At 48.1% G+C, this 15,172-nt stretch overlaps 1 protein-coding gene across 1 annotated transcript in view; it reads right to left on the minus strand.

Annotated features, from left to right (window-relative positions):
• Positions 1 to 1,783: 1,783 nt before the first annotated feature.
• Positions 1,784 to 15,172, minus strand: part of dgki (diacylglycerol kinase, iota) — a 265,844-nt gene continuing 252,455 nt past the window's right edge. The window contains exons 28-30 of the mRNA XM_080191667.1: positions 13,389 to 13,425; positions 7,109 to 7,208; positions 1,784 to 3,680 (exon numbers count right to left, since the gene is read on the minus strand). Coding sequence (XP_080047793.1) covers positions 3,564 to 3,680; positions 7,109 to 7,208; positions 13,389 to 13,425 — 254 coding nt within the window. The 3' untranslated portion in view covers positions 1,784 to 3,563. The remainder of the gene's footprint in view (positions 3,681 to 7,108; positions 7,209 to 13,388; positions 13,426 to 15,172) is intronic.

A 15,172-nucleotide genomic window follows, 5' to 3' on the forward strand; every position in this document is an offset into this window, starting at 1 on the left:
ACTTCAGCTCAAGATGGCAGAGGTTCCTTCATCTTGAGGGAATGATCTGTTCTATAGTAGATTAGAGTTTGGGCGAATGGACAATGAGCCAAGTCCTACAAACAGTAGGTGAGAAGAAGGGCCAGTTAATATGTGGTGATGGTGAGGGGGGGGCCTCTTGACCATTACACAGGCTAGAGCTCCCTGCACTCCTTCAAACCCAAACATACAAAAATGCAACATTGGAAAATGGACCAAGTCATTCATCTAGCTTATCGTGTTCTGTTATTCTGCTATTCAATGCATTTCTGTTGCTGAACCAACTCTGCTGGGGGAAAAAAAAAGCCCTGGTTATGTTGGACCAAAAGATTCAGTAAAATCCCTCTCTGATCCCTTTACCTGATGAAATCTAGTCCAGGAGACCCTGATTGACCATTGGGGCCACAAGATCTTTGATGGTCCCCATGAGCAGTTCAACTTTCCATGTGTAAAATGTGTTAGTCAGTTTTTTTTTCCCTCACTATAGTCCTGGGGCAGGCTGACAGGACAAAGACTGCACCCCAGAGTAATTTGTGCCCTTCTCAGCCACATCTTCATCAAACTATCTGGATCGCCACAGGATGTAGGCAGATGATCCAATGGGATGTCCAACACAGAGACATCCGGGAAGAAGTCTTATAGCGGGTAGTTACCTGCAACAAGCCGATGACACTAAACATCACCCTGTAGTGTAGACATAAATTATAAGTGTGGTGCTTATAATGTAGTCAGTGTGCTGGCTATTTTGGGCAATTCAACAAGTCCTCATGAAGTGTCGTACCTATTGATTTACTCATTGTCAAGCTAAACCTCCTGCTTTCTGAACAAAGCATCTATTTGTGAAATCTGTGTTCTGGTTCAGCAATTGGATCAGTTTATGGGTTCATAAAGCCTTATTGCCATTGGCTATTGCCTAGTAGCTATGACTCAGTGATATATTGGGCCGTACTTGGTCGTGCACTTAACCAGCCCTTATGTTGAGAAAATGAAACCAATCCTGACTATGTGGAATGCACGCTTTCAGTTCTGTGTCTGCAGCTATACCTGCTATAAATGCTTTGTCTCCCTGTCCACAGAGAAACCAAGGAGACATAAAGGAAACATAAGGGGAGTGGAAACATCTGGTGAAAGGTCATCAACCTGAAACATCTCTTTTCAGCATTATTGCGTGTTTCCAGCATCCACAGATTTTTAAAAATATACTTTCACTGGATGACGTTGCTGGCTAGGCCAGAACTTTTTATTGCCCATCCCTAATTGCCCTAGAGAAGGTGATAGTGAGCTACTTTTTTGAACCACGAGAACCCCTGAGATGGAGGTACACCCATAGTGCTGTTAGGGGAGTGAGTTCTAGGGTTTCGATCCAATGACAGTGAAGGAAATCTTGATATCTTGAGCTGAAGTCAAGTGGTGCCATTACATCCGAACAGACCTGAACCTTATCCATTGGCACTTGCATTCATTCAACAGGATCATCATGACCTCAGTATATTTCCAAGTCAGGATGGTGTGTGCATTGGAGGGAAACTTGCAGATGGTGGTGTCCCCATGCATCTGCTGCCCTTGTTGTTCCAGCTGTTAGAGGTTGTGGGATTGGAAGATGCTGTCAAAGGAATTTTGTTTTTGTAGGTTGGAGATGCACTGCCACCTCCCTGTTCTAAGGGGCAAGTGTACTGAGGTCATGATGATCCTGTTGAATGAATGGAAGTGCCAATGGATAAGGCTCAGGTCTGTTCGGATGTAATGGCACCACTTGACTTCAGCTCAAGATATCAAGGGAAAGACAACCAGTTTCTTCACCTCAAGGGGACTATCTGTTCGACAATAAAATTTTTAATATGGATAATTCCTTTGCAATGTTGATAACAGATACTCTCATTTTAACTTGAAGTGGAAATCAAAGGGTGGGGTGAGGGTTCAGGTTGAGGCAAGATCTAGACCCCCTTCCCCTGCCACAACGTTGGCAGTGTGAATATGGGCTTTCCCCCAACAGGTGAGATGGATAGTGAGCGGGGAGAGGAAAACATCACACAGCTGGGATTGAAGGTAGCATTGGCACACAGTCAGACCCCTGATATCATTGGGTAGGTGTCCTTCCTATTTGTTCATAAGTGCAATTTAAAATTTAAATATCCGAAGAGGATGGGTAAGTCTCCTGGGTGATTTTAACCACCTCCCTGCCTGGTCCAACAGCAAAGATGTGGTAAATCTTAGCTGAAAACTAAACTATAAGTCAAAAGAAAAGAGACCAGAGATATTTTCTGAGTGTCCCTTTAAATTGGATGTTGAAGCAGCTGCTTCTCAAAACATGATCAGAATGGAAGGAGTTGCCGCTAGCAGGAATATAACCAAACTGCACTGCCAGTGGCCACTGTTTGGGATCTTACTGTATTCCAATCCAGGGACTCTCACATTTTGACTGTACTGGCAATACCACTTGATGGAAATTTCTTCCTCTTGTATTTTCTCTGTTATCAACTCAAACCTTATCTCTACACTCACTGGATTGTGGGAAGACAGATTGTACCCCACCTTCAGTGCTGTGAAGATGTAATAACCTCAAGGAAGTTTAACTATTCACTGCATTTGAAATGGATATCAGGCTTCCCTAATTAGAGATACTTGATTTGATGATCGCAATAAAATCCTATTTCAGTGAGTGGCGAAGGGGATTACAAAAAAAACATGCAGAAGAAAATATTGTACAATGTGTGTATCTACCCACTGCTGAGAATGTGGTGCTGATTAGCATTTACCAGGGAAAACCCATCTCTTGTTCCTGTACTCAGAACAGTCCAAAGTCACGTGTTTCTCTCGGCTAAAGGCAGCCCTTTCAATCTTCTGCTAAGGGCACAAGAACTGTCCTCACTTTGTCTCAGGCAATTCAACACAGAGCACCAGCTTGTCCTTGCTTGTCGATTCACTCTCCAAGATTGTATTGACATCTCAAATTCTGATAGTCAAACACGCAGTTGTCAGAACAGGTTCATTGACGCGTGCATTAGGTGGAGCAAACTCACTAACCTGCCCATTACTACCCCGAGTATAAGTTCTCCAATGTGGAAATCCCCACTGAGATATTATGTTCTGAAGGTATGCACAAAGTATCTGCAGACATCGATCTACAGACCTTTTCTGATTGGATTTGAGATAGAGTTGATTCTGGGGGGTTACTGAGATGGTAAAAGATCCCAATTGCTGAACAAGAGGGAATTTTGAAGAGTGATTGATCTCCTTGTGCTAAAATGGAGAAGATCGCAGTTTCCTGGTTGCTATGTGATACAATGGTGCTGAGATTGAACAAGAAGTAATCTGTTGTTCAAGCGTGGCTTGGATTCCAATGAGCCAATTGGAGCAGCTGGCTGTCTGAATAATGATTACTGATGTCTCAGTAACTAGCATCTCTTGCCCCCATCTTTTCCTAATCCCACTTCCCATCTCATCCATCAAGCAGCAGGGTTCAAAGGGATGCAGTTACTGTGAATCCCATGGGGAAACGCAAACAGAAGCTGCCACGTCCTGCTGCCTCGCCAACATCCTTGTTCTCAGACTGCTGTCTCCAGGTCATCTCGAGCCATCATCTGGTAATGCTGCCTGTTCTCCAGGTACGCAGCGAGCTCCAGGTCTCCAGCTTCCTGTGCTTTGTGCCTTGGAGTGTTGCCCTGTATGGAAACAGAGAAAGGGCAGAAGAGGAATGCACTTTGCCAGTCACAGATGAAACAAGTACAGAAATAAGAAAATCACAGAGGTGTGAGGCAGCATTGATGCGACACTCATGTGTTCAAGTGTGTTAAGTATTGATGGATGTATGAGGAATTTATTGCCCATCCCTGAGAAGAGTGGCGGTGGGGTGTGGGGTGTGGGTTAAGAGTCCCCTCTTCAATTTTGAAGAAGAATCATACAGACTTTCCATGTTACCTCTGGGTGGAATCTTCCCAGAGATGCACAGTGTTGGTTCAGGTGTGAAGCTCGCAAGCTGCACAGCCGGCTTTTCCTGCCCTATTGAATCTCACGGTGCATTTTAAACAGGGAAGTGAGAATCAGACAGTCAGCTGGAGGGGCAGGGCCTAAAGACACCAGCCAGGTCAGGAGCTGCGAATCATGCCCTTTAAAAAACATGCCCTGATCTCCGAATTGAATAAAAAGGCTCACCCTCTCCACCCCACTCCCCCCAAACATTGGAACACACCCCCAGCACAATATCAACATCAGGGCACCACCCCCTCCCCTCACAGGGATCAGGGCTCTCCCTTCCATGCCCAACCCACCCGTAACCTCATAACATGAGTATTGAGGCTGTCTCTTCCTCTCTCCACCCCACCCCAACTACACATAAGGGGAACCACCTTAAAGAGGCTGCCCAGAGGCCTGCCCCGGCAGATTAGGATGTTGTCGACTGGTTGAGGGGAATTAGTTGGGTAATTGGGTAGTCTATTTTGATAGAGAGGGTTGTTTGCTGGCTGCAAGGAATAGTCGGATCAAGGGGATAGTCAGGTGGTAGGGGGTTAACTGGCTGATGGGGGAGTTAGTTGTGTCAGATCGCTGGGGTAATCATGTCGGGTGGGGGTGTAGTGGTCAGCTTGGGGATTGTCAGGAGAGGTACTTGGGCAAGGTGTGATTGTCCCACAGCACTGACTCTAATTCAGAGAGGTATTCACAGAGGGTCCCAGGGAGCAGGGAAATCACTGGTCAAAAGTTAAAACTTCCCAAGCAATTCCCACATAGGTCCATGTGTCAGGACTTCCACAAGATCCTGATGCATATCCTCAGTCATACGTCTGGTCTTCAAACATCCCGAGACTGGAAGATTTGAACTCTTAAATCTTCAAAACCATAAGCTTGGTTTCAGCAAGACAAAGTAAATAATTAATGAACTCCATGGGGATGTAGTATTGTTGCTTCAAAAATTAATCAAAGGCTTTCTTTATGTTTGTGAGGGGAGTGGTAGGGGTGGTGTGAGGTGGGCACATTCTCAGGGGCCCTTCTGTAAATTCTGCCACATTCCCCAGAGATCCTCTGTAAATACTAACACACTCTCAAAAAACCATACAGGTAAACTTTCTAAAATAAAGTGCTGAATGCACATGAAAATGGGAGAGGATTATGCCCATTTTTTCGGGCAAGCTCCCAGATGCAATCATGTGAATCTCGCCAGCATGGGGAGTGGGCAGAGCCTATTCATGCCAGGAAGCTGGCTGCTGAACTGTAGGAGTGATATTTCGCAGTCATCCCAAACTCCCAATGCACTGTACGTAAGTGTACAGAGATCTGTCACTCCTCCGCAATTGCTGCCAGACTTTGACACCCTCCCGGTTGCCTCCTCCCATCCCCTGCCACCGATCACTGCCTCCCCTTCCCTTTGCTGGCACTGATCCCATCCATTGGCTGATTGCAGGCCAGACGATTCATAGTGCACAGTATCTGCCCCTTCCCTTCCATCTGGCCGTACGCCATCCCTGCTGATCCCTGATGCAGAGTACACCACCCTCTGCCTCTGCACCATGGCCCTGTATCCATTATGTGCCTGATCTTTCAGGCCCCCACCCTGCTCATTAAGCCCTGTCCTCTTGACACTACCTAGAGGGCAGTACCAGGGTGCTTGGTGGGCAGTGCCAAGGTGCCAGGCAATATCTGGCCCTGCCCTGATCACCCAGGAGGCTTCAATGGCATCCACCAGTGAGGCCATCACAGCAGCTCCGCTGCCATATGGACCACACATGATCCTTGCCAGTGAGGATCCACCAGCGAGTTTATTAAGGCAAGTGAGCCTGGATGATTGTGCCAAGGAAAATTGAAATAAGGTAATAAACATTTAAATCAGCCTCATGCCCTTCCCGGGTGCAGGCCTGATTATGCCAGCAGAATGGGGCCAGAAATGTTGCAAGTGGTGAGAAACTGGATGCAAACCCAGTTTTTCATCTCTGGTCCAATTTTACTGGCTTGCCATGGTGATCAACTGGCTGGTAAGATCCCCCTACCCCTCTGCAAATACTGTCACACTCTCAGGGTCTCGACACTAAATACAGACACCGTTCCAGAGACCCACCTGGTGAATACTAATACACTTCCAGAGCCTCCCTGTAAATACTGACACACTCCCCCGGGACCCCCTGTAAATAGAGATACTCTCCCCAGATCCCCTGTAAGTAGGGACACTCTCTCTGTGACCCCTGTAATTGTGATACATTCCCCGGGGCTCCTATAAATACTGACACCCTCCGAGATCTCCTGTAATACTGACACACTCTCTGGAACACTGTGTAACTACTGACACATTCCCTGGGACCTCTTGTAAATACTGACAAACCCCCAGAGACCTCCTGTAAATATGGACATACTCCCCGGGGCACCCCTCCCCCCAAAACACATAACCCTGACCTCTCCAGCGGTATGACCACCCCTGCCACCCCGATGCCAAGCCCGATCTCTGGTCTCCCTCTCTCTGTCACTTAGCTTGATTGCAGGGTGGCATTGGGACCCCCCCCCATCCACACCAATCAACCCCTCCCCGCACCCCCCAGAGGCCCCGCTCCTCATCAGGTCCCATCCCTTTGGCACTGCCTGATGCTCAATGGACAGTGCCAAGGTGCCCCCTTGGCCATTGGCATTTTGTCCTTTGGGCAGTGCCGGGGGCCCAAGCTGGCACTGCCAAGGTGGCAATTCACAGTGGGCAACCCCCAGCCCCTGATCCTTTAGGGGCCTCTATTGTTCCCCTTCACTCTGCTGGAATAAACCACTTCTGGTGGGCTTGGAGACTTCAGTCCCAGACCTGCTAATGATATTTAAATAGTATTTAAATGAGCATTTACATAAACTATTCAGCTCCCTGCCAATATTTAGCGACAGCGCCATAAATTCAGCGTTTGGAAACTCTCAGAGCCCGTGTTGCCCAGTAGGAACCCATGAGATGTCCTCTGTTCAAGCCTGGTTTTGTGGTGCAGCTGGCTGGGAGAACCAGCCCCTTTGTGGTGAAATTTGTTTGATGAGTGGGGTAAGAGGCAGGGCAGCCCAATGGTTCATGAAGAAGGGATGGTTAGCTGGGTTAATGGCCTCTTCTTCCCAATAACTCTTCCATCTGTGGAGCACTTACCTCAAAATCAGTCTGCATCAGTGAGGCCCCAGCATCAATAAGAAAGCGACAGATTGTGCGATACCGATGAAATGCTGCTTTGTGCAATGCTGTCTCGCCCCTATCGAAGGAATAAGATCACAATCCACGAATTAGCGTTTGAATTCAGTTTCCTTTTCACACCATGTCATTCAATCTATGGCTCAGGATCCTTTGAAACAATAGAGATAGCTAGCTGTTAAGAATTATACTTTATCATGCTTAATTGGTAAAAGGAGCTGAATTTTGATCTCTTCAAAGTGGGGGAGGTTAGTTAATAATTTTCATTGAAACACCCTGCACTGAGATCATCAAGCCTTTGAGCATGGGGTCATCCGCAAATACTGACACACTCTCAGGGTTCCCCTGTATTTACTGAGACATTCCCTGAAATCCTCGGCGAGAACTGACGCACTCCCAGGGACCCCATGTAAATACTGACACACTCCCTGGGACCCTGTTGTGATGACACTGTGCCTTTAAGAAATACTTTAGTCATGTTTCTGTGCTGAATGTGTTTATTAGTCCCTTCCATTTTATCCAAATCATTTTGTCTGGATCCAGAAGTATTGTATTGTTGCTGCAGGCACCCAATTGATCTTAATTGATGCAGTATTTGTTTTGATGTGAAGTAATGGAGGGTTCTGTACTTTTGTGTTTTCTCCAGGTTTGCAGAGTAGGACTTGATTTCATGAATTGACAGGTAACGTCACAGAGAACTCGAGGCACCCTGGTAGAGAGAGGTTGCTTTTTCTGTATCTTTGTTGCTTTTTTCTTGCTCTGTCTGAAGTGGAGAATCGAATCTGCCAACAATTGAGCCTTTTTCTCTGAGATTTTACGATTTGGTGGTAGATCTCTCTTTGGAAGTTACTGCATAAAAATTAAAATTAGTCTGCTTGGATCACTCTCCAGAAGTGTCAAAAGGCTGGAAATCTCACACCTAAATCAGCACCTTTAGATTCAGTGCTAACTGGTTCTAAGAAGGCAGTGTATGGCTAGGTGAGGGATAGTGCTAAATCGGAACATCAGAGATAGTTAAGAATTATACTGTTAAGAATTATACTTTGTCATGTTAAATTAGAAAAAGTCATGCAAACACTTTATCTTATATTTGAACTGTGATCATAAAGTTTGTGTTGACAAAAGCTTCCGAATGCATCATTTGAATTATGCCTGCAGTGAAATACCATATGCTCACCTTAATGAAAAATCAAATATAAATGTTAGGGTCTTTGGCTAAATTCATAAAATATTTCAGATTTTCCACTCTGTTCCTTAAAACCCTGTAAACACTGACATACTCGCCGTGAACCCTGTAAATACTGACACACACCCTGTGACCCCTGTAAATACTGGCACACTCCCTGTGACCCCAGTAAATACTGACACACTCCCCATGACCCCTGTAAATACCGACAGACTCTCCGTGACGCCTGTAAATACTGGCATACTCCCCGGGACACCTGTAAATACCGACAGACTCCCCGTGACCCCTGTAAATACTGTCACGTTCCCCGTGACCCCTGTAAATACTGGCATACTCCCCGTGACCCCTGTAAATACTGACACACTCCCCGTGACCCCTGTAAATACTGGCACACTCCCCGGGACCCCTGTAAATACCGACAGACTCCCCGTGATGCCTGTAAATACTGGCACACTCCTCATCACTCCAGTAAATACCAACACACTCCCCTTGACCCCAGTAAATAGCAGCACACTGCCCGTGACCCTTGTAAATACCGACACACTGCCCTTCACCCCAGTAAATACCAGCACATTCCCCGTGACCCCTATAAATACTGACAGAGTCCCCGTGACCTCTGTAAATACTGACACACTCCCTGTGACCCCTGTAAATACTGACACACCCCATGTGACCCCTGTAAATACTGACACACTCCCCAGGAACCCTGTAAATACTGACACACTCCCTGTGACCCCTGTAAGTACTGACACACTCCCCAGCAACCCTGTAAATACTGACATACTCCATGTGACCCCTGTAAATACTGACACGCTCCCCAGGACCCCTGTAAATACTGACACACTTCATGTGACCCCTGTAAATACTGACACGCTCCCCGGGACCCCTGTAAGTACTGACACGCTCCCCGTGACCCCTGTAAAGACTGACACACTCCCCGTGACCCCTGTAAATACTGACACACTCCCCAGGAACCCTGTAAATACTGACACACTCCCCGTGATCCCTGTAAATACTGACACACTCCCCAGCAACCCTGTAAATACCGTCATACTCCATGTGGCCCCTGTAAATACTGACACGCTCCCCAGGACCCCTGTAAATACTGACACACTTCATGTGACCCCTGTAAATACTGACACGCTCCCTGGGACCCCTGTAAAGACTGACACACTCCCCGTGACCCCTGTAAATACTGACACACTCCCCAGGAACCCTGTAAATACTGACACACTCCCCGTGACCCCTGTAAACACTGACACACTCCCTGTGACCCCTGTAAATACTGACACACTCCCCAGGAACCCTGTAAATACTGACACACTCCCTGTGACTCCTGTAAATACTGACACACTCCCCAGGAACCCTGTAAATACTGACACACTTCATGTGACCCCTGTAAATACTGACACGCTCCCTGGGACCCCTGTAAAGACTGACACACTCCCCGTGACCCCTGTAAATACTGACACACTCCCCAGGAACCCTGTAAATACTGACACACTCCCCGTGACCACTGTAAACACTGACACACTCCCCGTGACCCCTGTAAATACTGACACACTCCCCAGGAACCCTGTAAATACTAACACACTCCCCAGGAACCCTGTAAATACTGTCACACTCCCCGTGACCCCTGTAAATACTGTCACACTCCCCAGGACCCCTGTAAGTACTGACACACTCCCCGGGACACCTGTAAATACTGACACACTCCCTGTGACCCTTGTAAATACTGTCACGTGCCCCGTGACCCCTGTAAATACTTTCACACTCCCTGTGACCCCTGTAAATACAGTCACACTCCCCGTGACCCCTGTAAATACTGACACACTCCCCGTGGCCCCTGTAAACACTGACACACTCCCTGTGACCCCTGTAAATACAGTCACGCTTCCTGTGACCCCTGTAAATACTGTCACGCTCCCCATGACCCCTGCAAATACTGTCACACTCCCTGTGACCACTGTAAATACTGACACACTCCCTGCGACCCCTGTAAATACTGTCACGCTCCCCGTGACCCCTGTAAATACTGACACACTCCCCAGGAACCCTGTAAATACTGACACACTCCCTGTGACCCCTGTAAGTACTGACACACTCCCCAGCAACCCTGTAAATACTGACATACTCCATGTGACCCCTGTAAATACTGACACGCTCCCCAGGACCCCTGTAAATACTGACACACTTCATGTGACCCCTGTAAATACTGACACGCTCCCCGGGACCCCTGTAAGTACTGACACGCTCCCCGTGACCCCTGTAAAGACTGACACACTCCCCGTGACCCCTGTAAATACTGACACACTCCCCAGGAACCCTGTAAATACTGACACACTCCCCGTGATCCCTGTAAATACTGACACACTCCCCAGCAACCCTGTAAATACCATCATACTCCATGTGGCCCCTGTAAATACTGACACGCTCCCCAGGACCCCTGTAAATACTGACACACTTCATGTGACCCCTGTAAATACTGACACGCTCCCTGGGACCCCTGTAAAGACTGACACACTCCCCGTGACCCCTGTAAATACTGACACACTCCCCAGGAACCCTGTAAATACTGACACACTCCCCGTGACCCCTGTAAACACTGACACACTCCCTGTGACCCCTGTAAATACTGACACACTCCCCAGGAACCCTGTAAATACTGACACACTCCCTGTGACTCCTGTAAATACTGACACACTCCCCAGGAACCCTGTAAATACTGACACACTTCATGTGACCCCTGTAAATACTGACACGCTCCCTGGGACCCCTGTAAAGACTGACACACTCCCCGTGACCCCTGTAAATACTGACACACTCCCCAGGAACCCTGTAAATACTGACACACTCCCCGTGACCACTGTAAACACTGACACACTCCCCGTGACCCCTGTAAATACTGACACACTCCCCAGGAACCCTGTAAATACTAACACACTCCCCAGGAACCCTGTAAATACTGTCACACTCCCCGTGACCCCTGTAAATACTGTCACACTCCCCAGGACCCCTGTAAGTACTGACACACTCCCCGGGACACCTGTAAATACTGACACACTCCCTGTGACCCTTGTAAATACTGTCACGCGCCCCGTGACCCCTGTAAATACTTTCACACTCCCTGTGACCCCTGTAAATACAGTCACACTCCCCGTGACCCCTGTAAATACTGACACACTCCCCGTGGCCCCTGTAAACACTGACACACTCCCTGTGACCCCTGTAAATACAGTCACGCTTCCTGTGACCCCTGTAAATACTGTCACGCTCCCCATGACCCCTGCAAATACTGTCACACTCCCTGTGACCACTGTAAATACTGACACACTCCCTGCGACCCCTGTAAATACTGTCACGCTCCCCGTGACCCCTGTAAATACTGACACGCTGCCCAGGACCCCTGTAAATACTGACATGCTCCCCGGGACCCCTGTAAATACTGACACGCTCTCAGAACCCCTGTAAATACTGTCACACTCCCTGCGACCCCTGTAAATACTGACACACTCCCCGTGACCTCTGTAAATATTGACACACTCCCTGTGACCCATGTAAATACGGACACACTCACATGAGTGTAACATTTTCTCCAACTAAGATCCACTTTCTCCGATTTCTGCGGCCCGGGAGCAATCTGACACAGGCGTGCTTTTTCTAATTTTTTTCTAACTGCATGTGCGCAGTTCAGAGCTCCGATTGTTTCAGCAGAGCCAAGCACCTACCCCACCACCCCCCCACAGCGCGACTGTGACTGAAGATGACTGAGAGCTTATGGGGACGCCTGAAAGAGGATCTCTGAGTCGGATCTGTACTATGCCCAGAGTCAGCACTTAGAATGAAAATGGTAAAATCGGGCCCCACGTTTGCAATCCTAGTCAGCTGGAGCATAGTACAGATCCGACTCAGAGATCCTCTTTCAGGCGTCCCCATAAGCTCTCAGTCATCTTCAGTCACAGTCGCGCTGTGGGGGGGTGGTGGGGTAGGTGCTTGGCTCTGCTGAAACAATCGGAGCTCTGAACTGCGCACATGCAGTTAGAAAAAAATTAGAAAAAGCACGCCTGTGTCAGATTGCTCCCGGGCCACAGAAAGCCGAGAAAGTGGCCCATGAGTGAAAAGTGGGAGCGAGGGTGTATCTTGGGTGGGAAGTGGGGAGAGGAGAGAGGTGGATTCGATGTATCTCGGAGGGTGGGGGGGGGAGGTGAGTGTGGGTGGCAGATGGATCTCTGGGGGGGTGCGGGGGGGTCCGTTGTCACTCTGCACGCGATTGGTGTGGGGTAAGAGGGGCAGGGGTGGCGAATGGTCCACGTACTGGGGGGATGGATAAGGGGGGCAGTGATGTGTGTGAGTAGTGGGGGGCGGGTGGATAAGGGGAACACACACACATCAGTGCCCCCCTTATCCACTCCCCCCCACTACCCAGGCCAATCGCCACCCCTGCTCCCCTTCCCTCCCCACTGATTGCCTGCAGACTGGCACCGGATCCCTCCCCCCCCACTCTCCCCACCAGAGATCCATCTGCCCCCTCCACCACCATCTGACCTATCTCCTCCTTTCCCCCCATCCCACACCAGACAATGATCTGACCTCACTCCCCTCCTCCTCCCTCCAACCAGAGAATGATCTGACCCATCTCCCTCCTCCCCCCCCACCACTGATCTGAGTCATTGCAAACACTTTTCAGAGGCTGGAGCACCCGAAAACAGGCACAAATTGTTGGTAAAACCAGGCCCGTAATGCTGCAAGTTCTAAATGAGGAAAATTGGAGGTAATTTGACCCTTGCAACAGCATTAAATGGACAATAGGGTAAAACCCAGGAGAGAGAGTAACACAACATCAACATCTATCCCAACCCATTCAAAATGCCCCAAAAACACCAGGTCAAGGTCACAGATGAAAATAGAGAGACCGATTGAACAGGATTGTAGGTCCCAGGGAGAGATTCAAATCACAGACATCATCTGGCTATAAACTTGGAGTCATTAGCAATGTACTGTTAAAGAGAGCAGTCTGAATAACTATTCCACCGGCAGCAATCTGCTTAAACTCACGTTTTGATTTCTGCAACATCCAATAAGTCAGGAGGGCCTGAAAGACACAATAATAATAATGTTAAAACCAGGAACTGATGCTAATAAAATACTGGAAGAATAAAAGGTAGTCTTGGGAAGTGAGAAAAAAACTTGGGGTGCACAGTTCATCATCTCTGCCCCAATAACAGAAACAAAAGTACAAGGAGAGACACTGTGTAGTGGACTTGACAATGGGGACAGAGAGTGACAGTGTGGACAGAGACTGACAGTGTGGACAGAGAGTGACAGTGTGGATGGAGATTGACCATGTGGACAGAGATTGACAGTGTGGACAGAGAGTGACAATGTGGATGGAGATTGACCGTGTGGACAGAAATTGACAGTATGGACAGAGAGTGACAGCGTGGATGGAGATTGACAGCATGGACAGAGATTGACAATGCGGGCAGAATTTGACAGTGTGGATAGGAATTGCCAGTGTCAACAGAGGCTGACAGTGCAGACAAAGATTGAAAGTGCAGACAGCAACTGCCAGTGTTGTTAATGATTGACAGTGTGGACATAGATTGGCAGTGCAGGTAGAAACTAAGATGTGTGGACAGAGACTGACAGTGTGGACAGAGATTGAAAGTATGGACAGTTATTTACAGTGTGGACAGAGACTGACAGTGTAGACAGAGATTGAAAGTATGGACAGTTACTTACAGTGTGGACAGAGACTGACAGTGTGGACAAAGCATGCCAGTGCAGACAGTGATTGACAATGTGGACAGTGATTTGCAGTGTTGACAGGAATTGGCACTGTAGACAGGAACTGACACTGTTGACAGTGACTGGCAGTGTGGACAGTGATTGACAGTGCAGACAGTGATTGACAGTGTAGAGAGAGATTAACAGTGAGGATAGAATGACAGTGCAGACAGAGATTAACAGTGCTGATAGAGGCTGGCAGTGTAAACAGTGATTGACAGTGCAGACACAGATTGACAGTGTGGACAGGGACTGATAGTATGGACAGAGATGGACAATGCGAACAGAGTCTGACAGTGCGGACTGAGATTAACAGTGTCAATAGAGCTTGACAGTGTGGACAGTGATTGACAGTGTAGACAGAGACCGACAGTGCAGACAGAGACTGACAGTGTGTACAGGGGTTGACAGTGTGGATAGCAACTGCCAGTGTTGTTGGTGATTAACGGTATGGGCAGAGACTGACAGTGTAGACAGAGACTGACAGTGTGGACAGAGATTGACAGTGTGGACAGTTATTCAGACTGTAGACAGAGATTGATGGAGTGGACAGGGAATGACAGTGTGGAGAGTGATTGACAGTGCAGACAGAGTCTGACACTGTGGACAGAGACTGCTAGTGTGAACACTGACTGCAGTGCGGACAGAGATTGACAGTGTGGATGGAGATTGATAGTGTGGACAGAGATTGACAGTGTGGACAGAATCTCACAGTGTGGATAGAGATTGCCAATGTGGTCAGAGGCTGACATTGCAGACAGAGATTGACAGAGTGGACAGAGACTGACAGTGTGGACAGTGATTGGCAGCGTGAACAGAGATCGACAATGTGGACAGTGATTGACAGTGTGGACAGAGTCTGACAGTGTGGACAGAGTCTGACAGTGTGGACAGAGATTGACAGCATGGACAGAGATTGACAGTGTGGACGGAGCTTGACAGTACAGAGAGAGATTGACAGTGTGGTCAGAGATCAACAGTGCAGAGTATGACAGTGTGGACAGAGGCTGATAGTGTTGGACAGTGACTAACAGTGTGGACAGAATTTGACA

This window comes from Carcharhinus amblyrhynchos, chromosome 6, assembly GCF_965287045.1.
Source record: "Carcharhinus amblyrhynchos chromosome 6, sCarAmb.v2.hapA, whole genome shotgun sequence".
Lineage (NCBI taxonomy): Eukaryota > Metazoa > Chordata > Chondrichthyes > Carcharhiniformes > Carcharhinidae > Carcharhinus > Carcharhinus amblyrhynchos.